The following is a 16,744-nucleotide window of genomic DNA, read 5'->3' as shown; positions in this document are numbered from 1 at the left end:
GAGTTTGTCCCCATCCCCTTGACACCCTCCCTCCAGGTGCTTATAGACATTGATAAGATCCCCGCTTAGTCTTCTCTTCCTCAGGCTAAAGAGGCCCAGCTCTCACAGCCGTTCCTCATAGGGCAGATGCTCCAGCCCTCTGATCACCTTCGTAGTCCTAGTTAAATATGTTCTGAGGGTGATTTCTGGCTCCTTAGTGTTGTACTAACATGAACCTATGCATTGCTTTCCCTGGGGTCTTCCCAGTTTCCCAAGCTGTAGTCTTTGCTAGTTCTGCTCAGAAATGCACAGAATCACAAAATAGTTGGGGTTGTGAGTGGCAGGTAGTAGGTGCCCTTGGCGGTAGGTGCCCTTGGCAGGAAGTCAGAAAGATGATGAGAGGATTTCACTTCTTGCATGCTAATGTTACTTATGTAGCTTTTCGCTAAAAAGCTGCACTTCCAGCACAGTGGCGACCTGCTTTTTAAAGACTGTAATCTGTTGGAAACAGTGGGTGTTCAGCAGTTGTGCAAATGTATGTGTGGCCAAACTCTGTATTTTAGCAGTAAAACTGCACTCTTGAATCCCTTACCAGTTTTGGTTCTAGGTGGGCCTTAGCTCTCCTGACCCCATGCATGTTCAGACTGTGTGTCTATATTCTTTGTGGGTCACTTGTCCCTACTTTCGCTTTTTGTACACTTCCTTTTTGTACCTGAGTTTAGTCAGGAGCTCCTTGTTCATCCATGTGAGTCTCCTGTCACGTTTACTTGATTTCTTACTTGTTGGGATGGACCATTCTTGAGCTTGGAGGAGGAGATCTTTGAATATCAACCAGCTCTCTTGAACCCCTATTCCCTCCAGGGCCATAGTCCATGGGATTTTTCCAAGCTGCTCCCAGAACAGACCTAAGTCTGTTCTCCTGCAGTTTGGGGTTGTTATCCAGCTTTTAGCCCTGCCCTGTCTTCTGAGGATCCTAAATTCTACCATCTCATGTTTGTCTCAGCCAAGGCTGCCCTGGCCTTTACATGTCTGACCAGTTCTTCCTTGTTTGTAAGTATAAGGACCAGAAGAACACCTTTACTCATCAGCTCCTCAGTCACCCATTTCAGCTAATTGTCACCAGTGCACTCTAGAAGCCTCCTGGATTGCTTGTGCCCTGCTGTGTTGTCCTTCTAGCAGATATCAGGCTTCTTGAAGTCCCCCATAAGGACCAGGACCTGCAAACATGGAGCTTCTTTCAATTGTCTGAAGAAGGCCTCATCTAGTTCTCCTTCCTGATCGGATGGTCTATGGCAGACACCTACCACAATGTCACCCATGCTGGTCTGCCACTCTGCCACCTAATTGCTAACCCATAAGCTCTCAGCTGGGCCCTCACCCTTCCCCAGGCAGAGCTCCATGCAATCTTACTGCTCTCTCCTATAAAGGGCTAATCTCCCTCCTTGCCTTCCTGACCTGTCCTTCCCTAAAAGCCTGTTTCTACCCATCACATTACTCCAGTTCTGTAAGCAATGCCACTATGCATCCATGATTCCTTTTGCTGACAATCATCCCTTTATGAAGCTCTGGTGTATTTTCACTATCAGTTGGGCATGCATATTTGCCTGACCCAGCAAATCTTGGTCAGGTGTCCTGGATCTTCTTGGTGAATTGGGATGGTTTTACCTCACAGAGGGTGCTTGAATCCTTTGGAGGATGGAGCCCTACAGCACAGACCTGTTTGCATACCCACATTTCCACTGTGGCAGCCATAGTTTCCTTTTCCTTTCATAAATATGTCCAGATTAATGTACCTGCTAATCATTCTCATGCCACTGCACTTTCCTACAAATCGGACATCACCCTTTTGCCTGGATATTCCAAAAAGCTTATGTTTAATGGGAAGTAATTTGTGTTTAACAAACTGCTGCTGTTGGAGAGGAAAGCAAATGTAGTTCCTACAGAGAAGCTCCTAGTGCAGGTCTGTCTGGACTCGAACAAGAAAGTACTGTCTCAGCCTGGGCCAGAGCAGCCCAGCTGAATTGTGGGCTTTTTTGCCTAGTCATATGCTGAGAGTGGATGGTGGCGAGAGTGCCAAGCGGACATCACAGTCTGAGGTCTAAAAGCTGTTGAGTTCTTCCCAAACTTTCTTGTTAAGTTGATGCTGCTGTGCAGTTAAGGAAGATGCAGCTTGCCAGCGTCCAAAGTAATATCTGAATACTGCAGAGGCTGAGCTCTTTGTGGGCTATTTCCCTTGAAAGCATGTTGTTTTCTGCCTTTTTCATCTTCCAGTTTCAATGCTGTTGCACTCTACATTTGAGTAGAGATCCTGGGGGCAAGTTCACTCTGAGGCAATCAGACCATAGCTTCCCACACTTTACTTCATAAGGCTATAAAATGGTAATGCTCCTCTTTTCCGGCTTTCTGGCAATTCAGTTAAGCAAATGCAAGGCTATCATCTCCATCATTGCAACCCTCCTTCCTTTGGGTTTTGTTATCCTGGCTGCATCTGAGGCATTTCTGCCTTTCTTGGCTTTTCAGGTCTCTGCCACTTTAAGAAACCAGCTGGACATGCTTAAAAGGCTTGTCTAAAAACAATGCTGATCTAACAAGTCTGTTACTTGGCCACCTGTGCTGTAGCCTGGCACACGTGTCAGTAGTTTCCCATGTGAGTAGATGTTTTTATTTGCTCTGTATGTATCACACAAGGATTTATGATTCAAGACTATTGCAGAATAACTTCCAAAGCTTCCTTCACTCCTATCCTGCACTATTTTCCCTGCAATACTGTTTTTTTTCCTGCTTTTCCTGTGGTCTGTGAAGTCCAGGGAAGAAGTCAAGGCCTGGCAGATGCAGTTTCTCTGATTTAATTTCTCCATCCATGTAGCCTGCTGCAGTGTTTGAATGGCAGCAGCTCAAAACTATGAACTGTTCTAAGAGTCTTTTTGCAGGCGCTAGTAAACGTACTCCACATCCCTACCAGATGTAGTAGCATAGTCCAGACTGTAGTACATGGGCAAAACACCTTATTCTAGGAACTGTTTTCCTATTTCACTGTACAATTTGCCAGATTTTTCATAATGAAGAACCCAGGTATTCGAGTATGACTCCTGAAGCATCAGGTCCATCTGGACTGAGACTAAGTTGTGCTGTGCTATAGTAAAATCTACTAACATGTGCTCCTAGGATGAAGTTTTCATGGTATAACAGTATGGGAAAGTCTTTCATAGATACAAGATTCACTTGCTAATCTACAGACCAGGCTCAGCCAGTACAATATAATATCCAGGATAGTTTCCTCAGTCTCTCTGTCCTAACATTGTCATTCATAGCTGTAAATTAAACGTATCTCTGGAAGAGAAGGTGAGAAAGTCAGTCTCACAGTGAGACCTCTGCATGGATAGAGCTTTCTGCTCTGTCCCTCCTGTATACATCACAGCAGTGGGGTCTTCTTGCAGCTGGAATAAACAGCTGAACAGTTGTAGTAGGACTTGCAGCAGCTTGTGTCCAGGCTGAGGTCTCATCTTTCCTTACCTCTGTGTGTACCATACTCAAAGGAGAACAGTAGCCTGGAAACAGAGGATGTTGGTCGCCAGTTTTGTTAGGCAATTAAAAAGAGCCCAGCAGGGAGTTGGAAGAGATCAGTATCTGATTACTAGTACCCTACTTTTGAGGCCAGAGGATCAGCCTGTGTGAGAGCGTTGGCTGATTGTGACAGTGTGGCTGAGGTTCAGAGGAGGCTCTCCAGCTTACCCTGTCTGTATACTGTTATCCAGTCTAAGGCATGAGGTGCTTAGTAAAAATATTCCACAGTCCCAACGAGCTGGGCCATTTCCTTGGATGTTAGCAAATAAAAATGTGTGAGATTTGACTGGATCTTTGGGAATCTCCTTGCCCAGCTCAGAGCTGATGAGTTCTGTATCTGTTGACATCAAGAAATGTTGTCATTACTCAGAACAGGCAGCTCTCCACCCTGCCTGCCAGTGGCCTGCTGTAGTATCAAAGGAAGGTCCTGTGAAATCAGTAAGAGGATGTGGGAATGCAAGCAGAAGCTGGTGCTGGCAATAACAGAGTAGCCATTGCTCAAATCTAGGTATCAAACATTATCACTGCTAACTGGTTGGACTGTAACTTGTCAAGAAAACACCAGGCTGCAGCACTTCAGCAGTGCATCTTTCTGATTTTTGTGCTTTTAGAGACCACTAGTCCAGTTGTTTGAAGCCTGTTATCATTGCTGCATGCAAGCGCTATGCACTCAGTGGCCTTTGCTGTAGTTCTGTTCTGCTTTCTGCTGTTGGATCGTAATTTTGGACAGCGTGTGTACTAATTGCGGCTTGGTGCCATTCCAGGTGAAACCTTTGTCCTGGGAGATGGCCTCCCAGGTCCCCTGGAACCTCGCCTGGACCCCATGGACTCTGCCTTGAACTCTGTCAATTCATCAAGCCACAGCAGAAGCTCCAGAGACTATCGCCTGCAGGGATACAGGCACCTGCACCAACCCTCTAGCCTCACTCAGGGCAGTACCTCTGCCTTGCGTAGGCTTAGCTCTGGGGGTAAGAGAGTTAAGAAGCCAGCCCTCCGATTGTAAATTTGGCAATAAAGGGCTTTTCTAACTCCAGTTACATCTTTCTAACTTCAGCAAGTACCAGAGACTGGCCTCTACACTGTTAAACAGGTAGTCTGTTAGGTTTAACAGTAGTTCTAGAGACATGACAGATGGGTGGGTGGAAATATGGACAGATGACGCTTGCAGGGTCAGTTACTTGCTTTACTGACTAGATGGGGATTGGAGGTCAGTAGATAGGAATGAGTAGGTAAGAGCTGAATTTGCAAGTATGGGTTGGAGGATGTATCCACCGGGACTGACAAAGTGATAAATTGGTGTCTGAATCAGAGAGGATGGATTGGGAGTGGCCAGGGAGTTGAGAACTGTCTGATTAGAGTGGGAGATGGGATGGGTGTCCAGGAGGATGAATGGATGCGTGAATGATACTCACCTATAGAAGAGTGTATGGAGGAATAGGGCAGGAGAGCTGATAATTGCAGTGTATCAGCACCCGTAAAAGCTAAGTGTTTGCAAAGCAACAGTATAATTTTATGTACGTGGCATCAGTAAAGGCTTCTTACAAAACCAGGTAACTAATAGCTTGGTTTTTCTGCTTCTCCCCACATCTGTGTGTACAAGTAATGCTGCACAGAGGAGCTGAAGCAACAGGCTGTGCTGATTCCAAATTGAGAAAGGGATTTTCATTAACTCCTGAAGTGTTTAAAACATCAGGATTTTGTACGTAGGATTTCTGTCCAACAGAAAATGCAACCTATGAAAACATGAAATGACTTTGCCATGTTAAAGTTGCTAAAGATGGTATTCTGAGTGGAGAAGTGATGGGAAGGGAGAGATGGTATTTGGGGAAACAAGTGGGAACAGAGGATTGCTTTCAATAAAGGTGGAAAATGTTAGCAGATGGGCAAGGAAGGCAGAGAGTAGGAATGTTGGGGCAAACCTGAGCTGAAAGAGGGTGAGGGAAAATTGAGTTTTAGCGGAAATAAAGGGGTTGGCTGTAGAAGGCTGCTGTGAAAGTAAGGCCTGAAGAGAGGCAATAAGGCTTGGGAGCTAGACCTGTGCAACAGGATTCTCTTGGATGTGGTTTGGATGTGCCCTCACATTGTCTCTGCCACTGCTTCAAAAAAGGAGTCTGAATGGTAGATTAAATGTGAATAACTGCTGGAATGATGCTGTAGTCATGCTTTCAATAACTGCTGCTGTCTTACAACAACACCCTCCAGGTTCAGACAGATATCTTGGATCTCGAGATGTCTCACGGCTGAACAGCCGAGACCCCTCGTCTTGGACAGTGGAGGAAGTGATGCAGTTCATACGAGAAGCTGATCCACAGCTGGGACCCCATGCCGACCTCTTTCGAAAACATGTAAATATGTCTGTATAAATGTGTATGAATGCAAAACAGATTATCATGTGAGGAAAATCTAGGGAATTCTGAAGAGCAGTAGAACCCTGTACACCAGTCAAAGTTTTGTCCTATGAAAAACATCCTCAAAAATCCTGCTAGTATCATGTTCAGGCTTGGGATTCCTCTTTCTCAAGTCTCAGAGAAGACATGGTAGCCCGTTTAAACCTTCTACTTCTGCTGTCTCTGTGCATATAAACAGTTCAGCCCTTAGCTGGATTTAAATCTAGTATTCTTAGCACCAAAAATACACAAAAATGTTTACCCTAGAATCTTTAAATTCACCTTCTAGTGAGAAAACATCTCTACTGTTTTGGTCTGTGTGCATTTCCTTATGTGTAAAATAGCTGCAGACACAGCATAGAAATTGTACTGTTAAAGTTACAAAAATACTGGCAGCTCTGCATCCCAGTTCTTACCAGGCAGTTCATCTTTCCTCTGCCTTTTGATTCATTCCATATTATACCTGGTAGTACTTCTGCTGATGAAGCTGAGACAACACTGTCTCTTTTTTTAACTAGTTTCCATTTTAGAACCACCAGTAATTGAAAAATATTTGGTTTAATTACGCAAGAGAGCATTCAGCCCTCTGCTAAGAGATTAAAGTCCTCTCTGTTGGCTATTCTGAGAAAAATTTACCTTTCATTTTAAGAAGAGAAAAACAGAACAAACTTGGTAGTGGCAACACTACTGGACAGGGTTTTCTGTTTTGCAAAAGGTTGGGAGGGGGTCTTGATTCTCATTGATAAATCAGTTAATATTTTCTTCATGGAAGCTGGGCTATCAGCAACAACTTGTCCACTCCAAAACTCAGGGTGAGCCAGAACAAGATAATGAGCAGGAATGCTGCAAGGGATGTAAGGTGAAAATCATCTGTTGGCAAATGCTAAGTACAAAGCTGTTCTGCAATTAATTCAAGCTTCGTATCCCTCCTTTGTTGAGCCTCAGTGAGGAGCACGTTTGTCTCAGCTGTAAAGCATCAGACACTTGGAATCATCCCTACTGAAGATGAGATGTTGTGTTTCCATGTTCCTTTGCTAGTTGTAGGGACTTCTAGAAGCTCCAGAAATCCATTTTACACATAGTGGCCTTCTCTTTGGGTTAAATTTTTTATTTCATTTTTTGCCTCTATCTATGACCTTGATTTTCAGCGTGGTTATTTTTCTCCTTCTCCTGTGATAAAGTCTAGTGTGCAGAGTGCTCTATGTATCACACTAGGACTGTTCTGAGAGTCAGTGTTATCTTCTTCCAGAATGCTTCCCCTGTAGTGCCTTGGGTGGCGATGCCAGACTGTTCCTGTGCACTGCCATTGCCTCAAGAAGGGTTGAGTGCAAGCGTGCAAGGTCAGAAAGGTTCATGATTGGAGATCTGTGAGTGCCAAAGTCCTGTGCAGCCCTGATGTACAGCTAACGCAGTTTGCTCCATTTATTAGCACCCAGGAGATTCTTCTACTTTGGAGCAGCTTGTTCTCCTCATCCCTTTCTTTTCCTTGTTCCCTGTGTCCATTCAGGGCGTACTAATCCCCAGCTTGACATAGCACCTATTTTTTTTAATTACTGGATCATCCAACAGAACGATTTCAGCAGATACCCTGGCACCAAACAGTTGTCAAAGGCCTGAAACCCCAGTGCTGCAGACAGGGCAGGATGCAGAGGACTGCTTGCACTGGCGATTCTGTGGTTACATGGAACCCATTTCCTTTGCTTCTGAATTGTGCTCTTGTGCCCAGCGATGCTGCTTTAGCCATCACCTCTTTGGGCATGATCTGACTAAGCAGAGAGGATTTGGGCTTACAAGTGTGAATGGCAGGGACCTGTCCTGTAGGCACTGTTTGATGGGCTGCCTTAAGCAGCATTTCGTGCTGGGCAAATAAAAACTAGAATGAGCTGTGAGGACAAAATCCTGTCTTGACCCCAAGGTGGCAGCAGGCAGCCAGAGCCAAAAGGCACTCATTTGCCTGGCAGTTCTCTTGACAGCTTGGTGTCACCCTGGACAGTTTTGGCAATGACAGGCTGGAGAGCAGAGACGGTCTCACACTGGTGATGTTGTTTCTCCTTCTTGCAGGAGATTGATGGGAAAGCCCTACTCTTGCTGCGGAGTGACATGATGATGAAGTACATGGGGCTGAAGCTGGGGCCAGCCCTGAAGCTAACCTATCATATCGACAAGCTAAAGCAAGGCAAGTTCTGAGAGGACATTTGGCAGGACGGATCCTGAAAACACTGCTCCTGGCCATACATATGCGCACTCGCCTGCAGACTGGTACGCATGCACACACACCCATTTATGCCGCAGATGGACATCTCTCAGAAATACCCTGGACTGGTGCAGGGATCCAGTCAGCCAACTGCCCACTCCTTCTCCTGGCAGCCAGGCCTCTGAGGCCTTTCGGAAGGAGATCAACAACGTGTTGGCCATGGGGCTTCACACCAAACTCAAGTAGTGGATGTCCTGTTGGAAGCAGAGAGACTGTCTGTGCTCCTGAGCTGGTGTTTCTCTGTGATTTCCTGGTTCCTCTGCCTTGGGACTGGAGGCAGAGCTGCTCTGGATGGGAGTTTTGGCGGAGCCTTTCAGGGACTGGGCTGTTACGCTGGATCCTCTCCCTTTTGCTCTGCTGCAGAAGTGCATTGCTATCATGTTTCCTACCAGCCCTGCTCTCCTGGCCTTGCCCGCTCCAGGTGATCCTCAATTCCTGTTTCCTCAGCTCACGTCAGATGGACAGTGGACCCTTGGATGCTGGACACTTTGCACTTCCCTGTGCCATTCTGGACAGCCAGGCTGAGAGGGAGATGGCGCCTGGGATTCACCCTCAACTCTCGTCGTACTATGGCTAGCTTAGATCAACAACCATCCTACAGCCAGTCTTCCACAAACAGGTGGGAGCTGCAGCACATGCTGAAGTCCCACCAGCCTGCTTGCCCATCCTTGGGCACGCTCACCTCCCTTTGGAGAAAGAGCTGTGTCTGCCCTTAACTTTGGACCTTCCTTGTGCTGATGACACTGGGCTGTGGATGGAGGCCTTCATATTTATTTCTGACTGGGGAGGCCAGGGAGGAAGCATGACTGAGATGATGCCATGTGGCCAGCACACAACACTGCTGGGGAGCGTGGAGCGAGCTGTGGGGAAAGTCGATCAGGTGCTTGGCTGGGCTTCGGTGTATACCTGTGGCCAGGACAGGCCCTCCGTGCTAGCATTTGGGTTGGCAGTGGAGGCTGGCTGGATGCTGCAGGACTCAATTGATCCTTCTCTCCTTTTTGTTTTTGTTTTTTTGGGGGAGGGGTGATTTTTTTTTTGTTTTTTTTTATAGGAGTTGTCTGTTTAAAATGATGAAATGTTTTTTGTACCTATTGTTGAACTCTCAACCCTTGGAGATTTTTAACCAGAAATGTAAAAGTTAGTCTTTCCAGTGGGCCCTCCTGGTCCTCTGGTGGTTATAGTCTGTCCCAGCTCAGCATGTGCAAGAGAATGTTGGGTCTGGGAGTCAGAGGAACCCAGTCTGGTGACCAGTCCTTGCACTGCTTTTCCTACAAGGTCCTAACCAGGAGCACCTGTTCGTTTCAGACAGTCTAATGTATTTATTTTTGATGGCACTTGAGCAGTAATCTGCTCTTCCAATTGCGTTGCTGCAGCTGCAATAAAAGTACCTAAGTGGATGCCACACGGTCCTTCCCAAATGCGGGCCTCTGGCTCATAGCAGCCTGGAGCTTACTAACCCTGGCTCGCTCTGAGTCCAGCCAGGGATTCTGATGGCAATGGACTTCCTGTCCCACTCTGCAACCTTTCTGTAGAAACAAGGGCTGCACAAGGCCCTGGAGCATCTTGTGCCCCAGCGTGGGACAAGCCAGGGAAGAGCTGACTTTGTCTTTACTGTTGGGAGAGTCATGGTGAAGGTCTGGAACTGTGAGCTGTCTCGTGACATGTGCACGCTCATGCACATACAGCACACTTATGTGTGCACACATGCTTCCTTTCTTTATTGACCAAAGGGTTGGAATAGGGGGAAGCTACATTGCAAGCACTTCTTTCTTTTCTTGCCCTTAGCTCACCCCCCTTCTACGTACAGAGAAACATCTTATACCCTCTTCTCTTCAAGCCTCAAGGGCCCAAGCCAGCAGCAGAAAGGGCTCCTGTGCTGAACAGGCCCACCAGTCTCTTGCACTGGGTCAGGTTTACCCCTAAGGGGAAAATTAAAAAAAAAAAAAAACCCAAAGTAATAAAAAGGCTTTTTGTTGTACAGCAAAGTCTCAGCTGCAATCCATACTGCACCAGTGTGGTCTGAGGGAGAGGGTTCTCTGGCCACCTCGCCGAGCCCTGCTGCTCACAGCACTGGCCCGGAGACACCCTCTCATTTTTACCCCCTGCTGATCTTGCTGGCCCATTGCAGACAGGTCCCTGTGTGGGGTCAGCCAGTGCTTTCCTCTGCACTTATTTTATGTTGATTTGTTTATAAATAAAAGAATAGCTAAGTTCCTCATTGCTGGTTTTGTGTGCACTGATTGGAGCACTTGGCTGGGCTTGCGCGTGTCCCCACAAGCATCCGCTGCAGGTAGCTCTGCTAGGCTGGGCAACCAGAGGATCAACCAAGGATAGAGCATGAGGCCTTGCATGAGGACAGGCAAGTGACCCCCACAGTGAACTGTCCCTGCTCTTCTGGCACTGATTGTAGTAGAGCTTAGGGCACTTCTTAGCTTGAGAAAAAATCAGCATAAGTCATCTGATGATCGGATGAATATGGGCTTTTTAGCTAAAAAGTAGCCAACAGAGGCTTCCCAGGGTCTCACTGAGTCAGGCCCCAAGTTCCTGCGCCCAGCTCTGAGAGGTTGTGTATGGGAGCACGTGGCAGTGGACGCAGAGCTTCATATTGCGTCTTGCAGCATTTTCCCGGTTCGCAGGGTGGCCTCTGTCTGCGGCATGTGGGGCTGCTTGCAGGACACGTCCCCAGGAGTCCTAGCACCCCGGGCAGTCTATGGCTTCTTCTCTCCTCCCAGTCCTCCCCAGCGTTGCTGCTCCTGCAGGGCTCCAGCTCTCCACCCTCACTCTCCTTTCTTGCACTCACTGTCTTTTCCATGGTTGTCCCCAATTCCTGCACGCTGCACTGCTGGCTTCTTGCTGCCAGCCTCCAAGCAGGAGCAGACGTTCTCCACGCGGCAATGATTCTCCCTGCTGTTCCGGGCCTGTGACCTGTGCGGGGACTGTGTTGGTGCTGGGATCCATTCCTAACTGGGTACATGCCCCTGGCATGGAACCAGTCTGATGCCTCTGGTGACACCGCTGACTTCACAATGTGGCACCCTGCTGACCCAGGAGACCATCTCCAGAAGAACAGCACACTTGGCCCGGGAGCTGCCAGCTCTTTGTGGTAAACAGGGCTGGGGGTCTCCAGCTGTCTGAGGCGCTTGACATGAGGAAGTGACTGGGGTCTATCCTGAGAGGGGCCAAATGGCCGGGGCCATGGGCTGATCCCGCTAACCCCCAGCAGTGCTGCAATGTGCTTTGTGTGCAGCTCAGACCAGGCATGGACCTGGGCTCCTGCACCTGTTGCAACTCTGGCTCTGCAGAGGGTGAAGAGGGCGAGGGAGGTCTCGGTGGGAGTAGTGCAGATGGGCAAACACAGAGGAGGAAGCAGGCTGCAGCCTGGTATTTGCCAGGACATTTAGGAGCCCCACCTCCAGCATGGTCTCTGCTCCCTGCATGTCCAGGAAAGGCTTTGGGAGCACATCTGTACTTGTGTCCCACACACCTTGCTGTCCTGCTGGCTTGTTCCAGGGTGTCAAAAGAAACCTAGCTCCATTCTGCAGGATCCTAGCCTCCTTCACACCAGAGCAGGGCTGAGGCCAAGGTGCCTGGGCCGCTGGCAAGTGATACCTGCTATGTAGGGACTACAGTGCCTATCCAGGCCCTGTGATGCAGCACCACATCCTATGTCCTTGATGACAGCCCTCCAAGGGGAATTCTGTAAAAGAAAAGCATCCTGGTGGGAACATGGCTTCTGTGGGGCTGCTGGCAGGCAGAGAGCTGGTGGTAGCCAGCACACACCATGAAGGCCACAGGGATGGTGGCACAGAGCCTGACTTGGCAGAGCAGGGAGAGGACAGCTCCAGGCTCATCCTGTGTTGAGAGCACTGGAGTGATGATGGGGGAGAGCACAGAGCAGCCCCTGTCTCGTGCTTCCTCACAAGCATAGTCCAGAACCAGGCCCAACCCAGACAACATTTGCCAGATAGTTTTGTGTCCCTGTGTGAAGGACAGAGAGAGATGCCTGCTCAGGGCTGTATGGCTGCTGGCAGGGTGTGACTCTCGTGTTGCCTGCCCTGAGGTGGGACAAAACCCAAGGAGGGGGTATGGCAGGGCATTGGCTGGTCAGCACCACTCGGGAGCTTGGGCCTTCCTCACACACCTACATTTCTCTTCATGCTTGGAAAGCAGTTTGTCCCCAAGCCAGGTATCCTGTGATAAACGCTGGGGAAGGCTGAGCTCTGTGCTCAGGCTGTGACAAGGGACAAGGGCCAGCACAGAGCGGCCTCGTTGTTTGTGTCCAGGATCTCAAGTCGTCCCTGGAAGATGGCTGAGGACTTTGTGGTTTACCTGTGGGAGATGTGATGAGGGCACTTGCTAGGGCAGCGGTGGGGGCAGAGAGAGCAGCGAATGACCAGCTGCTGGGAACATCTCTGGCCTCCAGGCTGGGTCTGGTCTCTGATGGGCTCCTGCTTTGCAGGTTGGAGCCTGCCCTGCCACAGGAGCCTGCAGCAAGGATGTGAGGTTCCTGCTCCCCTGGGCAGTGTGGCGGGCAAAGTGCCACCCCCAGCGGAAGCCCCTGAGCTCGTCGCTGCGCAGATCTGTACGGCTGCCCCACCGTCTCCGTATGCAGTCCTGTGGCACGTAACAGCAGATGGGGCAAATGCCAATGTCAGCCAGACTGTGAGCACGGGGGGGGGGGGGGACGTCCGAGCCCCGAGCGCCCATCCTCCAGTTTCTCCTCAACACAGACCAGTGCTATGACAACGGGTACCCCCGTGTGCCCTGTATCCAGGCAGCTGTGGGATGGAAGCGAGCTCCTGTGAGCCGGCAGCCAGCAGCATGGCAGGGGCAGATACATCCCTCCCGGCCCCAGGTGAAGAGGGGCCTGGAGGCACGGACAGCTCAATGGCATCACCAGAGGAGGGACCCTCTGTGCCAGCACCCTCAGACGGACTGGTGATGGAAACCAATGGGGTCCCTGGCCAGCCCCACACACTGTACTTGGGGAACCTGAACCCACGGTACTCACCAGAGGTACTCTGTAGCATGCTCAAGGACATCCTGGGCACAGCAGGCCTGGTCCTCCAGCGGCACCACATTGAGGTGGTGAAGAAGCCAAGGCAGGCCTTTGCCTTCGTGCAACTGGGCGGTGAGATGCGCCTCGAGCACATTGCAAAGCAGCTCCTGATTGCTGCAGACATGGAGCAGAGCCTCATCAGGGAGCTGGTGGTCAAGGGGAAGACACTGGTGGTCGCAGAAGGCAAGCAAAGGGCAGCCAGCTCTCAGGAGGACAGGGAGGTGGGTGCTGCTGGGGTAAAGGAGATCTGGGTTGGCCTGGAGGGCCCAGCACAGCTGGAGTGGAAGCACAGGCTGTCTCAGCCACCCCATGTCCCTCCTGCAGACTTGGCCTTGCCACTTCGGCTGCCTTTGGCTGGCACCCTTCGGGCTTGTTGAGCACCACTGAGACCTTAGTTCAGATATCACCATGTCTCCAGGGCTAAATGCTTCTTGCTCTGAGCACTTGCTAGTGTGCACAGTGCTCCCTGCCACCTCTCTGATTTTCCCCTGTGGCCAGGACCCCAAAACTTTCCTGGAGCATTAAGGATATGGGGTTCCAACATGCCAACACAGAGCTGTACTGCCCTCCCCACCAATCTCCTCCTGCCCAGGGCTGTTGTTTTGCATAAGTAAGTCCAGCCCAGCAGTCCCCATGCTAAAGCCAACATGGCTCCATCACCCTCAGCAAAGTGAAGTGAATCTCTTGGCATAGCAGATATACAGTTTGGTGGTGGGAATTCTGCAGGAGGGGTTGTGTTTGGCACTGGAGGGCTTGGTTGCAGCTTGAGTCTCACACTGCTGCCCAAGAGATCTGGCTGGTAGCCCGACGGTTTGTGCCTCCTGGGATAGCATCAGGAGCAAGGCCATGTTCTCCAGTCCCAGCCTCAGTGCTTGGCACAATGGTCTCTGCAGCCTGCTCCAGTGGGGAGCCCTCAAATCTGTTCCTTGGGTCTATAAAGGTGCTTGATAATTTCAAAGCAGAGAGGGTTATGCAGAGGTTTAGCTCCCAACTCTAATGTGTGGCCCCAGATGGGTACAGAAGCTGGGGCTGTTGTCCTGAGCCCCCACCCCTGTCCCCTTGACCATGTCATTTTTCCTGAATTGGCACAGAGCTACTTGGAGGTGACTGTGAGCAGCCCCTCAGCACGTCGAAACCCAAGACCTCACAAGCTTGGCAAGAGCGGTGCACAAGGCTTTGAGGTCACCCAGCTCAACCCCAAGCCTTGGGGCTCCCCAATGGCTCAGCCGTCAACATTTCGGCGAGGGACTCGCTCTGACAGTGCAATAGTGCAGCAGGAGATCGTGGGCCAAGAGCGTCTCTTCTATGGGGCCTTCATGGGCAGCGAGACCAGGAACGTGGAGTTCAAGCGAGGCAGTGGGGAGTACCTGATGGGCACCCTCAAACACCATATCCGCAAGTATGTGTGTGCCTTCCTCAACAGTGAAGGCGGCAGCCTCTTCGTGGGAGTGGAGGACACAGGCTTTGTGCACGGCGTTCACTGTGGGCACAGGGAGGAAGATCGCATCCGCTTGCTTGTTGACTCCATTCTCAAAGGCTTTAAGCCCCAGGTGTTCCCTGACACATATGCCCTGACTTTCATCCCTGTGGTAAAGGCAGGAGACCCAGGGACATGTCTCAAGGTGATTCGGCTGAGTGTGCAGGCACCGGGGCCGCAGAGCGAGCTGCTGCTCTATGAGACGGACCAGGGTGAAGTATACCTGCGCCGGGACGGCAGCATCCAGGGCCCACTCTCTGGAAGCGCCATTCAGGAGTGGTGCCGGCAGGTAACTGTCCAAGCTCCACAGCACATGCATAGCCTCAGTGGGGGAAGATGGAGGTGACGGTGCTGGCCTGGCAGTCCCCAAGGCAGGTCTGTGGTGACGACTGGATGCACATGCACGGAGTAAAAGTGCTCTTATCCTTATCCCTAGTGACAGTCTGACTGAGGGCACTGATGGATGGTGTGCCCAGGACTGGCACCAGGTCACTTCTTAGCACTGTCCCACTGCTGTGTCCTCGAACAGGGAAGGCTGAAGGACTCTATAGAGAGAGTGAAAGCACCACGCAGCAGGACTGGCTCATTTTATCTGTAAATTTAACTGTATCATCCAATCTTTACCTCTAAATAGTCATTACTGTTTTATCCTGAGCAAGTAAGATATAACAAACTTTCTAAGGAACATTTTAGGATAGGCAACAAAGAAAGAAACACATGACTGGTACAGAGCAAGTGGGACAGAGTACTGTAAACACCCATGGCCCAAGCCATGCAGCAAGGGCTGTGCTGGGTATGAAGGCTCTCGGCTGAGAGCCTGTGTTTGATGGAGAACCAGGTCAGCACATCCATGCATTGCCCTGCAGTCTGGGCAGCCTGTACCAAACTGACTCAGAAACACCAGCTATGAGTTGTCTCTTGCCTGTCCCACAGTGATGGGAGGCCAGTTCAGCCCAGGTGATTTCAGGGAAAATGTTTTGGGGAAGAGTTTTATCTGACATGCACATGAGAGGCTACAGCAGATGGGCTAATGTGGTGAAATGGGTTGAGTGGTGCCAGGATCTGGACCTGGCCAGTCCTGGGCCATTCCCAAATGCTGTGAACTCATAGCAGAAGAGACAGGTTCCACCTTCAAGAAGGGGGAGTGGGGGAGATAGATGATAGTCTGCAGGGTTTGTGTCCTGGTGGGGGGCTGAGCCATCCTACACACATACCAGACCCCAGCTCTCCTCTTCAGGGAGCAGCCTCAGCTCAGGGCACTCACCTCTCCATAACTATTTAAGTAACAGCTACCAAAGAAAACACAGAGTCATTTTGCAAGGCTGAAATCAGCTGTTCCTCTAGCAGCTAGTTCCCAGCAGGCTCCTCTCAGCCACCTTGGCCCCCTTCTCTGTACCAGTCCTGCCACAACCCTGGCCACAGTCTAGACCCTGCATAGAGAGGGAGGAAGAAAGGAGCCTGGCTGAGGCTCTTCAGGATATAAAGCCCAACCTCATCACCATCAGGAAGCTCCTGGCACTTGTTCCTTCCTCATGACACTTGTAATTGCTGGTACTGCTATAGCACCACTGCTCTTGGCTGGCTCTGCTCAAAAGAAGGCAGTACCTAGCTCAAATTTTCTATGGCTGTTTAACAACCTTTCAGCAAACAAAACAGAAACTGAGCTGGGCCCAGAAACACACTCCTTAAGTCAATGCAAGAAAAGCAATGTTTTATTAAGCCATGAAGCCCATTTTAGACTGTTGTTCTGGTTCCTACCTTACTTGCATGTAGATAGAGCTAAGCCAGCTTGGGTACCCCTGGACACATGCTCTCACAGCTCATGGAGGGAGGAAGTACTGGGCCAGTATGTTTCTGCAAGGATCTTTTACCAGGCTGTTCTGCGTCCACAGAAATGGTTGGGAGAATTGAAGAAACTGGAGGAGAAGATAGAGGTACTGCTGAAGGAGAAGGAAAACCTGCTGCAACAACTCAACCAGCTACAGAGCCCACAGCCCAGGTCCAAAGTCTGCACCATTGTATGA

General features: G+C 50.0%; 2 protein-coding genes across 4 annotated transcripts in view; both read left to right on the top strand.

Moving 5' to 3' along the window:
* Positions 1-10,402, top strand: part of SCMH1 (Scm polycomb group protein homolog 1) — an 81,381-nt gene extending 70,979 nt beyond the window's left edge. For 2 of the 3 annotated variants that reach the window (XM_062594083.1, XM_062594082.1), the window contains 3 exons: positions 4,308-4,511; positions 5,746-5,888; positions 7,992-10,402. In XM_062594083.1, coding sequence (XP_062450067.1) covers positions 4,308-4,511; positions 5,746-5,888; positions 7,992-8,117 — 473 coding nt within the window. In that variant the 3' untranslated portion in view covers positions 8,118-10,402. Of the gene's footprint in view, positions 1-4,307; positions 4,634-5,745; positions 5,889-7,991 lie in introns of those variants that run through there. The other variant, XR_009960618.1, reaches the window with a different exon arrangement.
* A 2,669-nt stretch (positions 10,403-13,071) lies between these two features.
* Positions 13,072-16,744, top strand: SLFNL1 (schlafen like 1). Its single transcript, XM_062594351.1, has 3 exons — positions 13,072-13,464; positions 14,521-15,009; positions 16,613-16,744. Exons 1-3 carry the CDS (start codon positions 13,072-13,074, stop codon positions 16,742-16,744), a joined length of 1,014 nt encoding a protein of 337 aa, XP_062450335.1.

This window comes from Rhea pennata, chromosome 23 (genome assembly GCF_028389875.1).
Source record: "Rhea pennata isolate bPtePen1 chromosome 23, bPtePen1.pri, whole genome shotgun sequence".
In the NCBI taxonomy this organism is placed as follows: Eukaryota; Metazoa; Chordata; class Aves; order Rheiformes; family Rheidae; genus Rhea; species Rhea pennata.
The sequence above is the reverse complement of the archived record's forward strand: the minus strand, read 5'-3'. Positions and strand labels throughout refer to the sequence as shown.